Below are 15125 nucleotides of genomic sequence, written 5' to 3' on the forward strand. Positions count from 1 at the left end.
GACCTGTCTGTCTGTTAATAAATTGCGTAAAGTATCTTTGCCTCGGAGCGTGTGTTGGTGTGGGATGAGGGGGGGGTCAGAACACATCACTATATGTTTTCAAGCAAAGGTTTGATGGTTATTGATCTGAGGATTCCTTCTCTGGGCAAAGGATTGGATAAGAAGGTCTGAAAAGTACCTTCCAACTCTATATGTTCTGTGACTGACTCAGCTTTTTTAAATGAGAACTACCAAGAGAGGCTGATTAGGTAAGATATTTACCTTTGCAAGTTGAAATAAAATTTCCAATTATATTATTATTTCCCTCTTTTGTCATAGCAGGCACTCAATACCTACTAGACACTTAATCCTCACTAATATGTAACTTACCTTTTCTTATGCCTAAACTAAGCAACTCTGGGGTGGAAGGAAAGAAGGGTTGAGGGACTTAAAAGCTTGCCTAACAAAAGCAATCCCTTTGTGAGTCATGTCCATGGACTACCTACATTGTCCGAGTCCAGACTTACCAAACTACTCTGAGACTTTCAGATACTATAGTTATGGAATTTATTTGAATAAATGTTTCTTAATTGTAAGCATCCCGCAGGGGTGGGTTTCAACCGGTTCGCGGCGGTCCCTGCGAACTGGTTGGTCAGCGAACCCGGAAGTAAGTAACTTCCGGGAACAGCGAAGGGCCCACCTGCGCGCCCCGCGCGCGCTCCTTACCCTGTTTTGATGAGTTCTGTGCTTCCACACATGCGCAGGATGCATACAACGCCTGCACGATCCTCCAGGAGCAGCTGGAGCATCGCACAGACACTAGTACACATGTGTGCGCTGCACACATGCACGAGGACGCCGCACGCGTGCGCGAGGACGCCGCCGGCCCCGTTCCAACCGAACCGGTTGGAACGGGGCGAGAAACCCACCCCTGGCATCCCGGTATATTTCCCAATGTTCACCTTTTATAGTATCTGACTTACAATTTTACTAACTGGCAACACAATCATTATTCTTCTATGAAAATGTGGAGTACCGCAGTAGCACCAAAATAATGTATCTCTTATTCTTATTTTTTTGTAAAATTTGTTTGACTTTTTTTTTTGAATCTATACCATCATTAAACTAACTGGCCATAAAATACTGCATTTCCCCCCCCAGTGAGTCATATCTATATTGCAAAACTTTAAGACTGAACAAACGGTAGGATTCAGAAACTGAGATCTGGGAATTTTTATACCACAAGCACTTCAATCCCATATCTGCTTTTTCACAAAGCAACATTGTGTTTCTTTTAATGTTGTACGCCGCCCTGAGTCCTTGGGAGAAGGGCGGCATATAAATCTAATAACCCAACCCAACCCAACCCAACCCAACCCAACCCAACCCAACCAACCCACTATTGATGTCAACACAAATCTTGGCCTTTGCACCAGTGGTGGGTTACGACTGGTACGGGTGTACCGGTGCTTGCCGGGAGCACCAGGTACCATTCCGGTATGGTGCTCCAGAGGGCTCACCCGCCCGCCCATGGTTCTTTCCGGTATTTGAAGTTTTGAGGGCTTCTGCGCAGGCGCGTGGAGTATACGGCACCTGTGCAATGCTCCGCCAAGCAGCTGGGGCATCGCGGAGGCATCACGGGTGGTAAGCATGCATGTGCATGCGCTCTCGTATTCATGTGGTGATGCCCGGCCCCGTTGCACCGTATCGGTTGCAACGGGATCTCCACCACTGTTTTGTACATATGTAAATTAAATGATTTGTCTCACAATGCACATTTTGATTATCTCCTTGCCTCCTACCCAAAGAACCTACGAATTTGAGGGAAAATTCTATTTATAATAAACAAATAGCTTCAGATAAACTGGAACAAAAACAGAAATATCTTGATTCAATTCCAAAACAGATGATAGCAGTTTGAGGACTGACCCAAGACTAATGCAAAAATTAGTGGAAATGACCTCTGAAAGGGATCACTTACCAGTTAGGAAATCTGGATCAGGAGTAGGTTCAGACAGCTCCTCTTGGCACTGATTCTCTAGTGGAACAGTGGCCAACATTAGTCCATCTGGCAGCTGTTGCTCCAAGCCACGAGCAAAGTTATTCATCCTGAAAAGCACCAAACGAGAAGTTCAAAGCAAAAGTCAGTTCACAAAATCCAAGCAAATCTATTTCTAGTTATTTCCTAAACTAATTTCAGCAGAATACCAATATTCCTTGTATAACTTATATAATACTGTAAACACCTTCAAACGCTTGAAGGTCCCAATTTTTTCCCCCCAAAATATATTTGTGAAAAGTAGACTGTTCAGTGCAATTTGAAACCAGATCAAATTATGACAAAAGACTGAGTACTTCACGCATCTCTAACATTTTTCCAAATTTCATTCTAGATGTTGAAATATGTCACCATATGCAGGCTCACAGATCTCATTGAAATCTATAATCGACGTATCAAAATTAAGCAGAAATAAAGAGTATGATGAAAACATTTTATTTCAATTGTTCCTTTTATATTGTTATTTTTTCCTTTTTTTGAAAGTGAGTTCTTCGAAAATTGTTAAAATTGTTTCAAAAACCATACATTTTAAGTCTGCATCATCAACATCAAAGGATTTCTCAAGACAGGGGTAGCAATAGCAATAGCAATAGCAGTGGACTTATATACCGCTTCATAGGCCTTTCAGGCCTCTCTAAGCGGTTTACAGAGAGTCAGCATATTGCCCCCAACAATCTGGGTCCTCATTTTACCCACCTCGGAAGGATGGAAGGCTGAGTCAACCCTGAGCCGGTGAGATTTGAACCGCTGACCTGCTGATCTAGCAGTAGCCTGCAGTGCTGCATTTAACCACTGCACCACCTTGGCTCTTTGGATGGGTTCCTGCCAGTTGGGTGGGTTCCTGCCAGTTCTAACCTCTTTTATAGAAGCGGTTCCACAAATCTACAGTGCCGTTTAGAACCATTCTAGCTCCCTCCCCTGCCCATCCACCCATCTTCAAGATGAAGAGTGAGAGGAGGAATTCTGGGAGTTGAAGTCCACAAGTCTTAAAGCTGTCAAGTTTGAACACCCCTGGGGGTTTTTTTCTAAAGGGTTAGGGGTGCAAGGGTCTTGTAACTTGACAGCTTTAAGACTTGTGTGCTTCAAATGCCAGAGTTTCTGAGCCAACATTTTGCTTGCTAAGCAAGAGCCTTGTTAAGTGAGTTTCACCACATTTTACAAGTTGGCCACGCCCACCCAATCACATGGCTGGCAAGCCACTCCCACCTGGTCACATGGATGGCAAGCCACTCCCACAAAGCAGGCCACACCTACCGAAGAGGTTCTAAAAAATTTTGAAACCCACCACTGCCTCAAGACCATTAATGTTGCTAGAGAAGCCTTTCTTTGGGCTTCATTTTTGTCCACCAGCTCTTACAAATTGAAGGATTAAAGAACTGTGTGAATGAAGAACCAGCATGTGTAGAGCTTTTCTTTAAAAAAAGAAATAAAAAAGTTAAGACATGTTGAAATTTATTTTGCTCCAATAAGAAACTTCACTTACAGAGAAAAAAGCCCTTTTAATTTTTGACTTAATAAGTAAATGAGGATGTGGTGATCACCTGTAAAGAAACATCACTAAATAGAACTCTTGTTTCTCCGGAATGTCATCATCTATCTAGAAATTATGATCAATTTGTGATAAAAAGAAAACCAGTATTTTTCCATAGAGAATCAAATGGTAATGGAATTGCATGGAGACTTCAAGGAGTATTTCTTCTAATCCCATTAACACTCCTTTATTACACACCTGACCAAAAATATAATCTTTTAAAACATGCAATCGTTTCATGGATAATGTGTTCTCTTGGTAGATAGCATAATTGCAGAGGGATCTGCATGAATATTAATGATGCAGGAGGGGGTACACATGTAAACCCACCAGTGGCTGGCCAGGTTAGGTGGTCTTAATAGAATGGACCTTATAAATTCATATTAGTTTGGCTTTTCATTCTAGTGCCCTGGAGTTCCAAAGCTGACTTTTAGCTGGAGTGAACTTTCTCCCCAACTTCCTCATAAGTATTAAAAATAGGGCTGAACAGTGTGGCAAGACCCTGTAAAGGAGGGGCACAGGAAGCCAGGCGTGGGTGAGAGATAGAACAGAGGTAAAAACTGCTGACAGCTTAAGACATTATAGGAACTTCTCTTTCTTGTATTTTTCCTATGTACTTCTCTGTAACATTCCAAATGAACTTCCCCTTTTCGAAATGTCATGCTTGTCTCGTGTATGGAAACGCCTTGAGAATGCACAGTGTGGAACACGGCATAAAAGTAGCATCCTGGGCAGAGCCCAGGCAGTTCAGATTTTGGTGTGTGAACATGCTGAACTCGATGCATCCAATAAACCTGTTTCTCTCACCTTCGTGGTCTCAAGTCCTGGTCTTTCGTAAGTAGATTACAAACCTCAATCTGCTGCAACATTAATATCTTCAGGACTTGGGGGAATAGTATTAGAGAAAGGCCCTTCAACAGAAGCCATTCATCTCTGAAAGAAATTCACTTGAGGTCAAATTCCAGGTCTTACTGAGGCAACAAAGGAAACCTGGGAATTTTTTTAAAATAAATTTTTATTATTTTTCTATTATTTACATTTTGTTAGTGCTTAATAGATATTGTGTTGTCTGGGTTATTTTCTTTGCTTAGCATTCTTAATCTCCACTCCTTTTTTCCAACCACTGGTAGAATGAGTTCCATGTTTGATAATATTCCATATCTTCTTTCTTTCTGTTTAATCTTTAATGTGGATTGAAGGGAAATTTTAATTTGAAAGTTGCTTTGGGGAGAGCTTCTATTTTGCTTAGTGTATGATGTAAAAGCACCATGAATAACCCAGTGCGGATAAAATGCAAAATACAAAGATTAGAACTTGGAATCCCACAGAACAGCAATCTTTTTTCCCCACAATATAATCATCACCTGAATGTCCCCTTCAGCACCTGCCCAGGTGCCAACTCACGAGTTTGATTGTTGTAGCCATAGAACATTTCTCCAAAGAGGGTTTGATTCATGGGCAGCTCCCGGCTCTCTTCACAGTCAGCACCTCCTGGACAGGACTCCGAAATTAACTGACAAGACCGGCCATCCATACCTAGTTTGTAATCTTCAATGCATCTGCCAATGATTACAAGAAAAACCATTTAAACTGTTTACAAGATTCCTAAAGAGAAATATGTTTTCTCTTCAAGGAAGAACCTATAGCAAGTATGGTCACACAGGTTAAAAACAACAGTACTTTTCTTACAGATCTGTAAAATCATGTGATATTAATATTTAGTTCTAATTCTATGCTTTTTCACATTTCAGACATTCAGCAAAAATTTTCCATGTATGACTTTTGTGCCAAGTAATGCCTGGTGCTGGAGTATTTCTTAAAATGCCCCTACCAATTTACATGGAGATAAAAAGAACCATGCTAACATTGGTATGTGGAATTCAAATGAAGAAATTACCTCAGTTAATTGAAAAATGGACAGAACAAAATAAGTGAATAACAAAACCACTAAACAGCAGTTGAGTGAGATGGGCAAAAATCTGTTAATCCCTAATTGCAGAAACCTCTACTGAAGAAATTACAAAAATCTAGACTGTGAACTGCAACTCAGTAATAATTGAAGGGTGACAGGTTTCCTATTTTTTTTAATGATCGTGAAATGTCTTAAACTCTGGTTGCTAAAGATAACTCCTTAATCTGCTATCAGGAACCCTGTTATTAAAATTTTCATGGTAAATAAGAGGTTTTTTTTCCACTGCAACCAAATATATTATGATAGGATCAGAGGTGGGTTCCTACCAGTTCGCACCTATTCGGTAGAACCGGTTCGTCAACTCTACCGAACCGTTTAGAAGAGGTTCCACCAGTGGACCCGGAAAGCAGGCCAAACCTACAGAAGAGGTTCCAAAAAATTTTGAAACCCACCACTGGCGAGGATCTTGTAACTTGACAACTTTAAGACTTGCATGCTTCAATGCCAGAGTTTCTGAATAGCTACTTGGACCGACCTAAGTACTAATTCATAATTTCATATCCGGTCACATGGGCGGCAAGCCACTCCCATCTGGTCACATGGGTGGCAAGCAACTCCCACCAAGGAGGCCACACCCACAGAGTAGGTTCCAACCATTTTTGAAACCCACCACTGGATAGGATTGAACAAAAGATGTTAAATATTAGTGATGTGCAATACTTTGGTGGTCATTCCAAAAAGAATTTCAGAACATGGAAGCTATGATTAAAGCACCTGCCTGCAGCTCTTTAAAGTAGCCGTATCTTCGGATCGTACAGCAGCTGCAGAGATAGCTGTGTGAGCTTGAGAACCAACAAAATTATTGTACATGGCTACAGATAGGTGCTACATTCATACTCTCATGGGCTTTCAGGAATTGAATCTAAGTGCTGGGAAATGTTAATAATTTTCCCAGGAAAAAAGAATGAAAGGCTTCATGTGTATACTCCAAACACATGACCCATGCTATGTATAATTATTCCTGCAGTCAAGAGAGCATAAATGAAATGTATAAAAAAAGTTTAAAGACAACCATTGTCACATATTCATTGGTATGGGCTACATTTGGCAGGCTTCTCCAGGAAGGAATACTTATTATTCAGATATCACATTATAGAACAGAAAGCAATAGTTAGACAAGATTTAAATAGTAACAAGGATCCACAGGGAATAGTAAAAAAAAAAAAATCAAGATGGCAGTCACAACAGTGTAATTAAAGCTCTACCTGCAACCCACAATTTTAATTGCACTATCACAGCTGCCACCTTAACTTTTTTTCCCCTGACAATCTTGAATATTAAACTTACGGTATTATTACATGGAATAGTCAGGAATTCGTTATTTTGAAATGAGTATGAGTAGCAGTGAAAGGAAAGGCACTATAAAGCAATCTTGAAATAACATATTTGCTACAAATGTGCTACCATCATGTATGCAAATATAGAAATTGAAAAGTGTGTGTGTGTGTTTTTGTGTGTGTGTGTGTGTGTGTGTGTGTGTGTGTGTGTGTATCTTAATCTTATATGTCTGTCTGGGTATGGTTTGGAGCAGTGGTGGGATTCAAAGAATTTAACAACCGGTTCTCTGCCCTAATGACCAGCTGGGTAGGTGGGGCTCGGTTCTCATGTGACCGTGTGGGTGTGGCCAACTCTACCTCACTCAGTTCGATGGGCGCTTCACCTTAGCTGTTACAATGTAACAGGGGTTAACCGGAGAGGTGGTTTCTGTAAGCAGGGCCACAAAGATGAGGCTAGAAACATCACTAGAATGCTTCCTTCCTGCCTTCCTTACAGGATTAGCCCTGTAAAGTGGGAAAAAACAAAATGAGATTTCTTCCAACAACCAGTTCTCCGAACTGCTTAGAAAATTAGCAACCGGTTCTCCCGGATAGGTGCGAACCGGCTGAATCCCACCACTGGTTTGGAGTAAGGTCTCACTGTAGAGGATCCCAGAAAGGTTTGTGGAACTCACCCACAAAACATAAGTATATTGTACAAAGAAGGGTCTTCGGGTAACGGCATCATATGTTGTAGACAGAGTTGTTCACAACCGCCGTTGAATCCATCTGAACAGTCCACTCCTATGTGGCGATCGTAGCAGCCCGTGCCATCTTTCATGGGGCTGAGGCCGGGGGGACACTAGCAGAGGAAGAAGAATAGCAACACGAACCAGGTGAGCATAGATTTTATGCGGAGCACTGCACAGTACACAAAAGGGTTCGTTACCCCCAACAGAAACATCACAAGGGTTGTGACTGCATTGCTTGTTCCACATGCTCAGTTCATACAGTGAGGAGAAAAACTGAATTAGTGGCATTGTTTCATCTTAGCACTGAGATTTGGGGTAGCTTCTTGCAAACTTTACAGCCAATTTCTGCTATTTAATTCCGCAGCATCATTCACACTTTCATCTTATAATCTGCGTTGCACTTCCTGTTGCAAAAAATCTCTTCCTTTTCATCTTTACAGTTTCTGCAACCATTATTGAAGTGTATAACTTCAAGTACACATCAACACCAACCAGGGTGATTAACAGTCAGAGCCAGCACACTATTCCCTCCGGTCATTTTCAAGAGGAAAGATGTGTTTGCAGAGAACTATGAACTAGGTGCTGCCTCAGGCTACACAGCCACACTCTGGCTTATACGCTCAGCCATGAAATAGACGAGATCCAGAGGCTCTCATTAAGCAGAAACTACTTTTTCAACTTGCTTTAGTTTTGAAATTGCCCAACCCATAAACAAGTCCAACTGAAGTGAATTAAAGGGCTATAAAGCTGACTGATAATCCCATCAATAAGGCTTGGCTTTCAAGTGGGACATTTTGTAGGATAAAGTAGGAAGAGCTGCAGGCTTTATCCCCCCCTCCCTTTTCTTCTCTTTTGGCGCATGTGGATTTAACAGAGGATTTCCATCCGAAATGTTTTTTTTCCCCTTGTGATCCTGGTGATGAAAACTCACACAATAAGACACAGGTTGCTCAATGACATTAATTCTGCAATTTCCAGAACAAACAGTCCCCCGTAGGCTCACTAGAGTCTCATTCTGCCCCATGTTGCTCCTCCTCCATCCATGCCAGCTGGAACGGCTACGCACAGGAGAATTCTAAATGTTTGCATAATGCCAGCAGTCAATGGGAAGACCCAGATGTTTGGGGGCGATGGCAAACAAGCAAATGAGGCGTCTAGGAATCCAGCCCAGCACCCATCCTCATCAGAGTGACTTCCCATCTGGCTGACAGGATGTGCTTCAAAGTAAGGGGTGGACAAAAGAGACTTGAGTATATGTGTGTTTTCTACTAATTAATTGATTTCTTTTTTTAATTTTTTAAAGTATTTTTATTAGTAAAAGAAAAATACAACAACCAATAGCTGGTAAAAGACAATACAACATCCACTGTTTTACTTTACATTTGACTACGTTTCGAGACATTCCCATAATATCAAAATCATTATAGACATCAAAGGTTAGGTATCTTCTTCCCTCCCTCCCTCTTTCCTTCCCTTGTTTCTTCTTTCCCACTCCCCTTCCTTCCCTCCCTCCTCCTTCTCTCCTTCCCTCCTTCCTTTTCTCCTTTTCTCCTTTCCTTCCCCCTCCCTTTCCTCTCTCCATCTCCCCCTCCTTCTCTCATATCTTCCCTCCTTCTTTTCCTCCTTCCCTCCTTCCTTTCTTTTCTCTTAAATTCCCTCCTTTCTTCCCTCCCTCCTTCCTTCCTTCCTATCTACTCTCCTTCTCTCCTTCCTTCCCTCCCTCTTTCCCTCCTTGCTTCCCTACCTTCTTCCCTCCCTCCTTCCTATCCCACTTTCTTCTCTTTCTTCTCTCCTTCCTTCTTTCCACCTCTCCCTTCCCTTCTCTCCTTTCTCTTCCTCCTTTTTAACCTTCCCCCCTTCTTCTGCCTTTCCCTTTTTCCTGTTCCTCTCCTTTGCAACTCATGACTTACAAGGGCTTAGAAAATCACAGAAACAAGAATGATCTTTTTTATAGGAATGCTTTTGCAATACTTCCTATTAAGTGATACAGGTCTTTGGCAGGAGAATTCACAAGTGAATTGCAAACTCAGCTTGCACAGGTAAAAATATAAAATCCGCGCCTTGATGTGATGTTGTCTCAGCTTTCCCTTGTATGCCAGACACAAAACCATGTGTTAACTATACTATAATTGCAGTAATATTACCGGCGTGAGCTTGCTGGGAGAGATTGGTGGCCTTGTTTTTTCTGCTAGTTTATTCCTTACAGCAATGTTTCTTAACAGCGGCAGCTTTAAGATGTGTGAACTTCTACTCATGTTGGCTGGGGATTTCTGGAAGTTGAAGTTCATACATCTTAAAACCGCCAAGGTTGAGAAACCTGTAGCACCACAATTTATTCCACACTAAAATCCAGAAAGACCATCTCCTGGGTCCCTTTTAGGAAAATTTCATCACCGCCTGACAAGCTCTCCTCGTATTGCTGTTAGACTAAATATGTTTGGCTTGTCTTCATGGTTCCACCACAAATGCGTGCACAACAAAAGCGCGCCTGACTAAACCGCGGTGTCTAAAGCGCGGTGACAAAACCGTGCGACGAATGAGCGACTAATTAGCCCTAAAGCGCGCCGACAAAAGCGCGCCGACAGAAGCGCGCCGACAGAAGCGCGCTGTAATGTAACCCTCAACCTAACCCTCAACCTAACCCTCAACCTAACTGTAAATCTTACCTTAAATGAAATCGCGCTTCTGTCGGCGCGCTGTTGTTGGCGCGCTGTTGTCGGCGCGCTTTTGAAATTGCGGTTTTAGCGCCGCAGTGTTGTCGGCGCGCTTATGACGTTCACGCTTTTGACGGGTCACGGTCTTCACAATGTATTTCACATAAACCCAAATGGACTTTTATAATTCCATGCTTACGGAATTACTTTCTTACAGAATAGATAATTGGGTGCTCCTTCTCTTTCAGCCCCCCTTTGGTTACCTTTTTCAGTTTGACAGTCAGTATGATCTAGTGGTTATGATGTAGAATTAGGACTCAAGAGATGAAAATTTAGGTCAGTCCTCAGAGTTGGAAGCAGACTGGGTGGCTTGGGACAGTCAGGGTTATTTTTATGGGAGGGAAAGAGTAGTAGTAGTAGTGTGTGTGTATATATATGTGCGTTTGTGTGTTTGCTTTGAAATATATTTGCATTTGTACAAGTATGTTTGTATATACATTGGTATAAAAAACAAACTGCCTTGAGCACAATCTAACGAATTAAAATGAATTAATATCCTTCCATGTTGATTTAGTGTTTAACTCAGTCAAACATTATTGTGAGTCATCAGCAGAAAATTCCAAGAATGGCAATTTTCTACATCCTTTCTAAGTTCACACCTTTCTACAATATTCCAATCTCCGGATTTGTAGCCCAATTCATCTGAAGGAAAGCAGGTTAAGGAAAGCTGCAATATGCATCCCTATTTTATCACATTTGTTTCCTTCCCATATGCTATTTCTCAGCAGCCTTGCCAATTCCTTAGTACCAAACCTGTTGGCATGGTAATTCAAGAGAAACAGAAATATCCTCTGAAAATTTTAGCTTTTGTTGCACAGTCACATTTATATAGACCTCTACTTTTCCCCAAAATTTAGTAAGTATAGGATATTGTAGAAAATTGTGTCTTAAAGAAGCATCTTTCATATTTCATCTCCAATAAAATGCTGTTCTAGGCAATCCTTTTCTATACAGATGTTATAGAGTGTGATAAATTCTATATATTATTTTTTGTTATACAAGCCATAGGTTAAGATTTGTTGACATTCTAAGTATAGAAGTTAAGACGCTCTCCCATTTGTCTAGGATCTACGCAATGTAAGAACTTTATTCTTCATTCTACTCATCTGCCAATATAATGGATTCTCTTACTATAGCTATAAGAGTGATATTGCAACATTGGAAAGGTTCAGGGCTGGATTTTCCTATAGGCTAACTAGGCTTCAGCCTAGGGCCTCAAGATCAAGAGGGGCCTACATTCAAATTGTTAGCAAAATTAAAATTACACTATTCTAAAAACAGTGAACACTAAAACACTGAACCAAAAATAAGGAGAAATTCTATGCATATGACTAATAAACAAACATAAAAATGTATTGGTTAAGATCATTCCAGCGCCGCGGCAGTTGGGGAGCCCGCCCATGTTCCCTGCACCGGCGGTCGGGCGAGAGGCGCGGCCGCTCCCAGTAGCCGCCCCGTCGATGCGGAGCCCACCAGCAGCCAGGGGGCCGAGCTGGGCAGCTGAGCGCAGCAGGGGAGGCGGCTGGCCTCGCTGCCTTTGTCGCAGAGCAGAGCCGCCCTCCGTCGGGAGGCCAGCTATATATATATATTGATATATATTGATATATCACAGTAATTATGTATTTTATTGTCTCTCATGTAATTTACAAACTTAAAAATGGGAGGTGAAAGAGCCTCATAAGTGGAATAGCCTAGGGCCTCTTCTCATCTAAATCCGGCACTGGAAAGATTAATGTATGGCCCCATTTACTCAATGGAGTGGAGGCCTGATTACATTGCTACCTGTGAGTGGACTGCCTATATGTACATAGATTTTGTATGGATAAATATTTATGAAATAGGAGTCTCATTTATACAAAGTTCAATAGGTTAAAAAAACATGTTAATCATATAAGAATATTAGAAGTACAACACAGACACACAGACACACTTGACTGTGTGTGAATACTTCGGTGTTGCACTTCTAGTATACTATATATGTTTACTTATTGTTTTAATAAATTGCCTGCTTTATCTCATTGCAGCACACCAGCATTGAAACTCAAGAGAACAGGATTTAAGATTTGCAGATATAATACGTTGACTGTTCAAGACCATGATTTCTATATTAGATGTATTATTTATATGTCTTGTCACATCTTCCATGCATATTTCTACCTCACAAAGAGACACATTGGAAATTATAATTATAGATTAGCACTGGGATGAGCAGGTCTGCCAGTTCTGCTTCCTCTCACGTGTAATTTTCTTTTTCTTTTCTTTTGTGTTCAGTTTCAAGATCTTTCTATAAGATAAACTTAGGCATCTCAAAGGAAATTCTTAGCCATTCTTGCTTGGTATTATTTACATTGACTGGCTTAAATCTTCAAGGTTCCAAAAGTGAGGCCACGGAAGGCCTTTTTTGTTCTCGCTAAAGATACCCGAGATTAAACTATGGGCCTCCTGCATATAAAGTAATGATGTATGCCCATCCCCTTCAAAAACAATGCATGAATAAAACATTCTGGCCTTTAAGATGAATAGGTAAGATCAGTTCGCACCTATTCAACCAGTTCGCACCTATTCGGGAGAACCGGTTGGTAACTTTCTAAGCAGTTCGGAGAACCGGTTGTTGGAAGAAATCTTTTGTTTTTTCCCACTTTACGGGGCTAATCCTGTAAGGAAGGCGGGAAGGAAACATTCTGGTGTTGTTTCTAGCCTCATCTTTATTGCCCTGCTTACAGAAACTGCCTCTCCAGTTAACCCTTATTACCATTGTAACAACTAAGGCGAAGTGCCCATCGACCTGAGTGACATTAACTTGGCCACGGCCACATGATCACATGACCATCGAGCTCCGCCTACCCAGCTGGTCATTAGGGCAGAGAACTGGTTGGTAAATTATTTGAATCCCACCACTGGTTAAGATTTGTGTGTGTTGTGTGTACACACCAGAGGTGGGTTCCTACCAGTTCGCACCTATTCAGTAGAACCGGTTTGTCAAATCTACCGAACCTGTTAGAAGAGCTTCCACCAGTGGACCCGGAAAGCAGGCCACACCTACAGAAGAGGTTCCAAAGTTTTTTGAAACCCACCACTGGTCCTTGGATATGATTATTCTACACTATCATGCTCCTATTTATAAAACTCAGTGCCTCTGTGAAAGGTAAGGATGACTACTGCGTTTGTGGTGCAATCAGAACATTGTGTGTGTTGAAGTTGTTTTAACGCAAACCAAAGATGCCTTTTAAAAAACAAGTTTACATCCTATTCTTATGCATGCCAGTGCTGTGTGTGAGGTAATTTAAGGTGGTTCTGACAAGTGTCGTCGGCATCTTCATATCCGGTCACATGGGTGGCAAGCCCCTCCCATCCAGTCACATGGGCAGCAAGCCACTCCCACAAAGGAGGCCACAGAGTAGGTTCGAACAATTTTTGAAACCCACCACTGGTACACACATATACACACCTCATAGGTACAGGGAGATATTTGTGAAAAGTACACAAGTTTAAATGCACATGATTGATTATATCATAGCATAATACAATAGTTCACTTTCCAATTCTCTATACTTAGAGAGGCTTTCATTTTCTTTTTTAACCCAAAACTGCTCTTGTTAGGAAAGGATCTTAAACAACCAAGGAGTTTCCAGACCGTTTTCATACAATTAAAGGGGTGAGAAATTGCAAGAGAGGTCAGACATTCCACTATTAAGCCAAAACACAAGAATGTTTGCAAAATGCATTCAATCTATGCTTAAATGAAAAATGAAATACAGCTAAATTATATGCCCAACTGTGAGACTGCAAATTTTCCAAAATTCAATTCTTCACCCCGACTCCAATCATAAATTTTCATCTTCAGATAGCAACAATGATCATTGAATTACTTTATAAGATTTGGCTACAATAGCAACATGTATTACTTCATGGATTTAAGGAACAAAAGCATCAAGAGGTTTTTATAAATGTATCATTCTGATATATCCCTAATATTAATTACTTTGTTTAAAATGTATACAAATTAGTTTAAAACTGTCTGCTACTAACTAAAACGATGATACATTATCAGCTTAGGGTGTGTACTTGCCTATTATATATCTGCATTGTGAAGCAAACTATAATGTTAAGAATGTTGTGTGCACGAATATATGAATTATATTACTAAATATTGTAATTTTGCGTGTTGTCTAGCTTGAAGGCTACAGAGAAAGGAATTCTACGCATAGATTCCTCCTCTTAATCCATACTTCTGCTGCTGTCAGCACAGACTCTCTCAGCAGCTATTTTAGAGGTAGCTGTGTAAAAATATTTCCATTTGCTGAGCTCTTCACTAATTCCTTTACACATCCATCTTTGGCATAATGCCTCTCCCAGCACAAAAGCAGGTGAAAAGGGAAAATGTCAGCACTAAGACAGATTCAACAGCTTCACAGCCAGAGTATGAAGCAGATGGATTGCTTTCCACCTATTTCTCATGCCAGCCCTGGTGCAAAAGGGGGGGAGGGGGCAGGAAGATGTGCTGTGAGTCAATGAGATACAGTGCAGAGGTGGATGGAAGGAACATCTGCCACAAAGCACTTAGCATGTATTTCCTCGTAAGAAATGAAATTGGCAGATGCACAAAGACAGCAGGCAAGGAAGGAGTGTACACTCTAGAGAAAGAATTAATTTCTTGGTTCAGTCCCCATGTTACTGCTTACTAGGAGAATACCGAAGCCAAAACTTGAGGAAAGCACTGACATTTTCTGATCCACAATTCTTCAATGGCACTCTGTATAAGCACAGATGCTCTCTTGTTCCCGTAAGAAGTAATCTCGGCTAATGCAACATGTAGAATTTATAAAGCTTAGAATTAAAAGATGCCTAGCCCACAGAGGTTA

The 15125-nt window shown here is 41.1% G+C and overlaps 1 protein-coding gene across 2 annotated transcripts in view; it reads right to left on the reverse strand.

Annotated features, from left to right (window-relative positions):
* Positions 1-15125, reverse strand: part of ASTN1 (astrotactin 1) — a 289142-nt gene that overhangs the window by 64152 nt on the left and 209865 nt on the right. For both annotated transcript variants that reach the window (XM_087726796.1, XM_087726795.1), the window contains exons 12-14: positions 7493-7659; positions 4934-5128; positions 1961-2088 (exon numbers count right to left, since the gene is read on the reverse strand). In XM_087726796.1, the coding sequence (XP_087582922.1) occupies positions 1961-2088; positions 4934-5128; positions 7493-7659 (490 nt within the window). The remainder of the gene's footprint in view (positions 1-1960; positions 2089-4933; positions 5129-7492; positions 7660-15125) is intronic.

This window comes from Thamnophis sirtalis, unplaced genomic scaffold, assembly GCF_051295495.1.
Source record: "Thamnophis sirtalis isolate CommonGarterSnake01/CBP01778 unplaced genomic scaffold, rThaSir2_p1.2 scaffold_12, whole genome shotgun sequence".
NCBI lineage: Eukaryota > Metazoa > Chordata > Lepidosauria > Squamata > Natricidae > Thamnophis > Thamnophis sirtalis.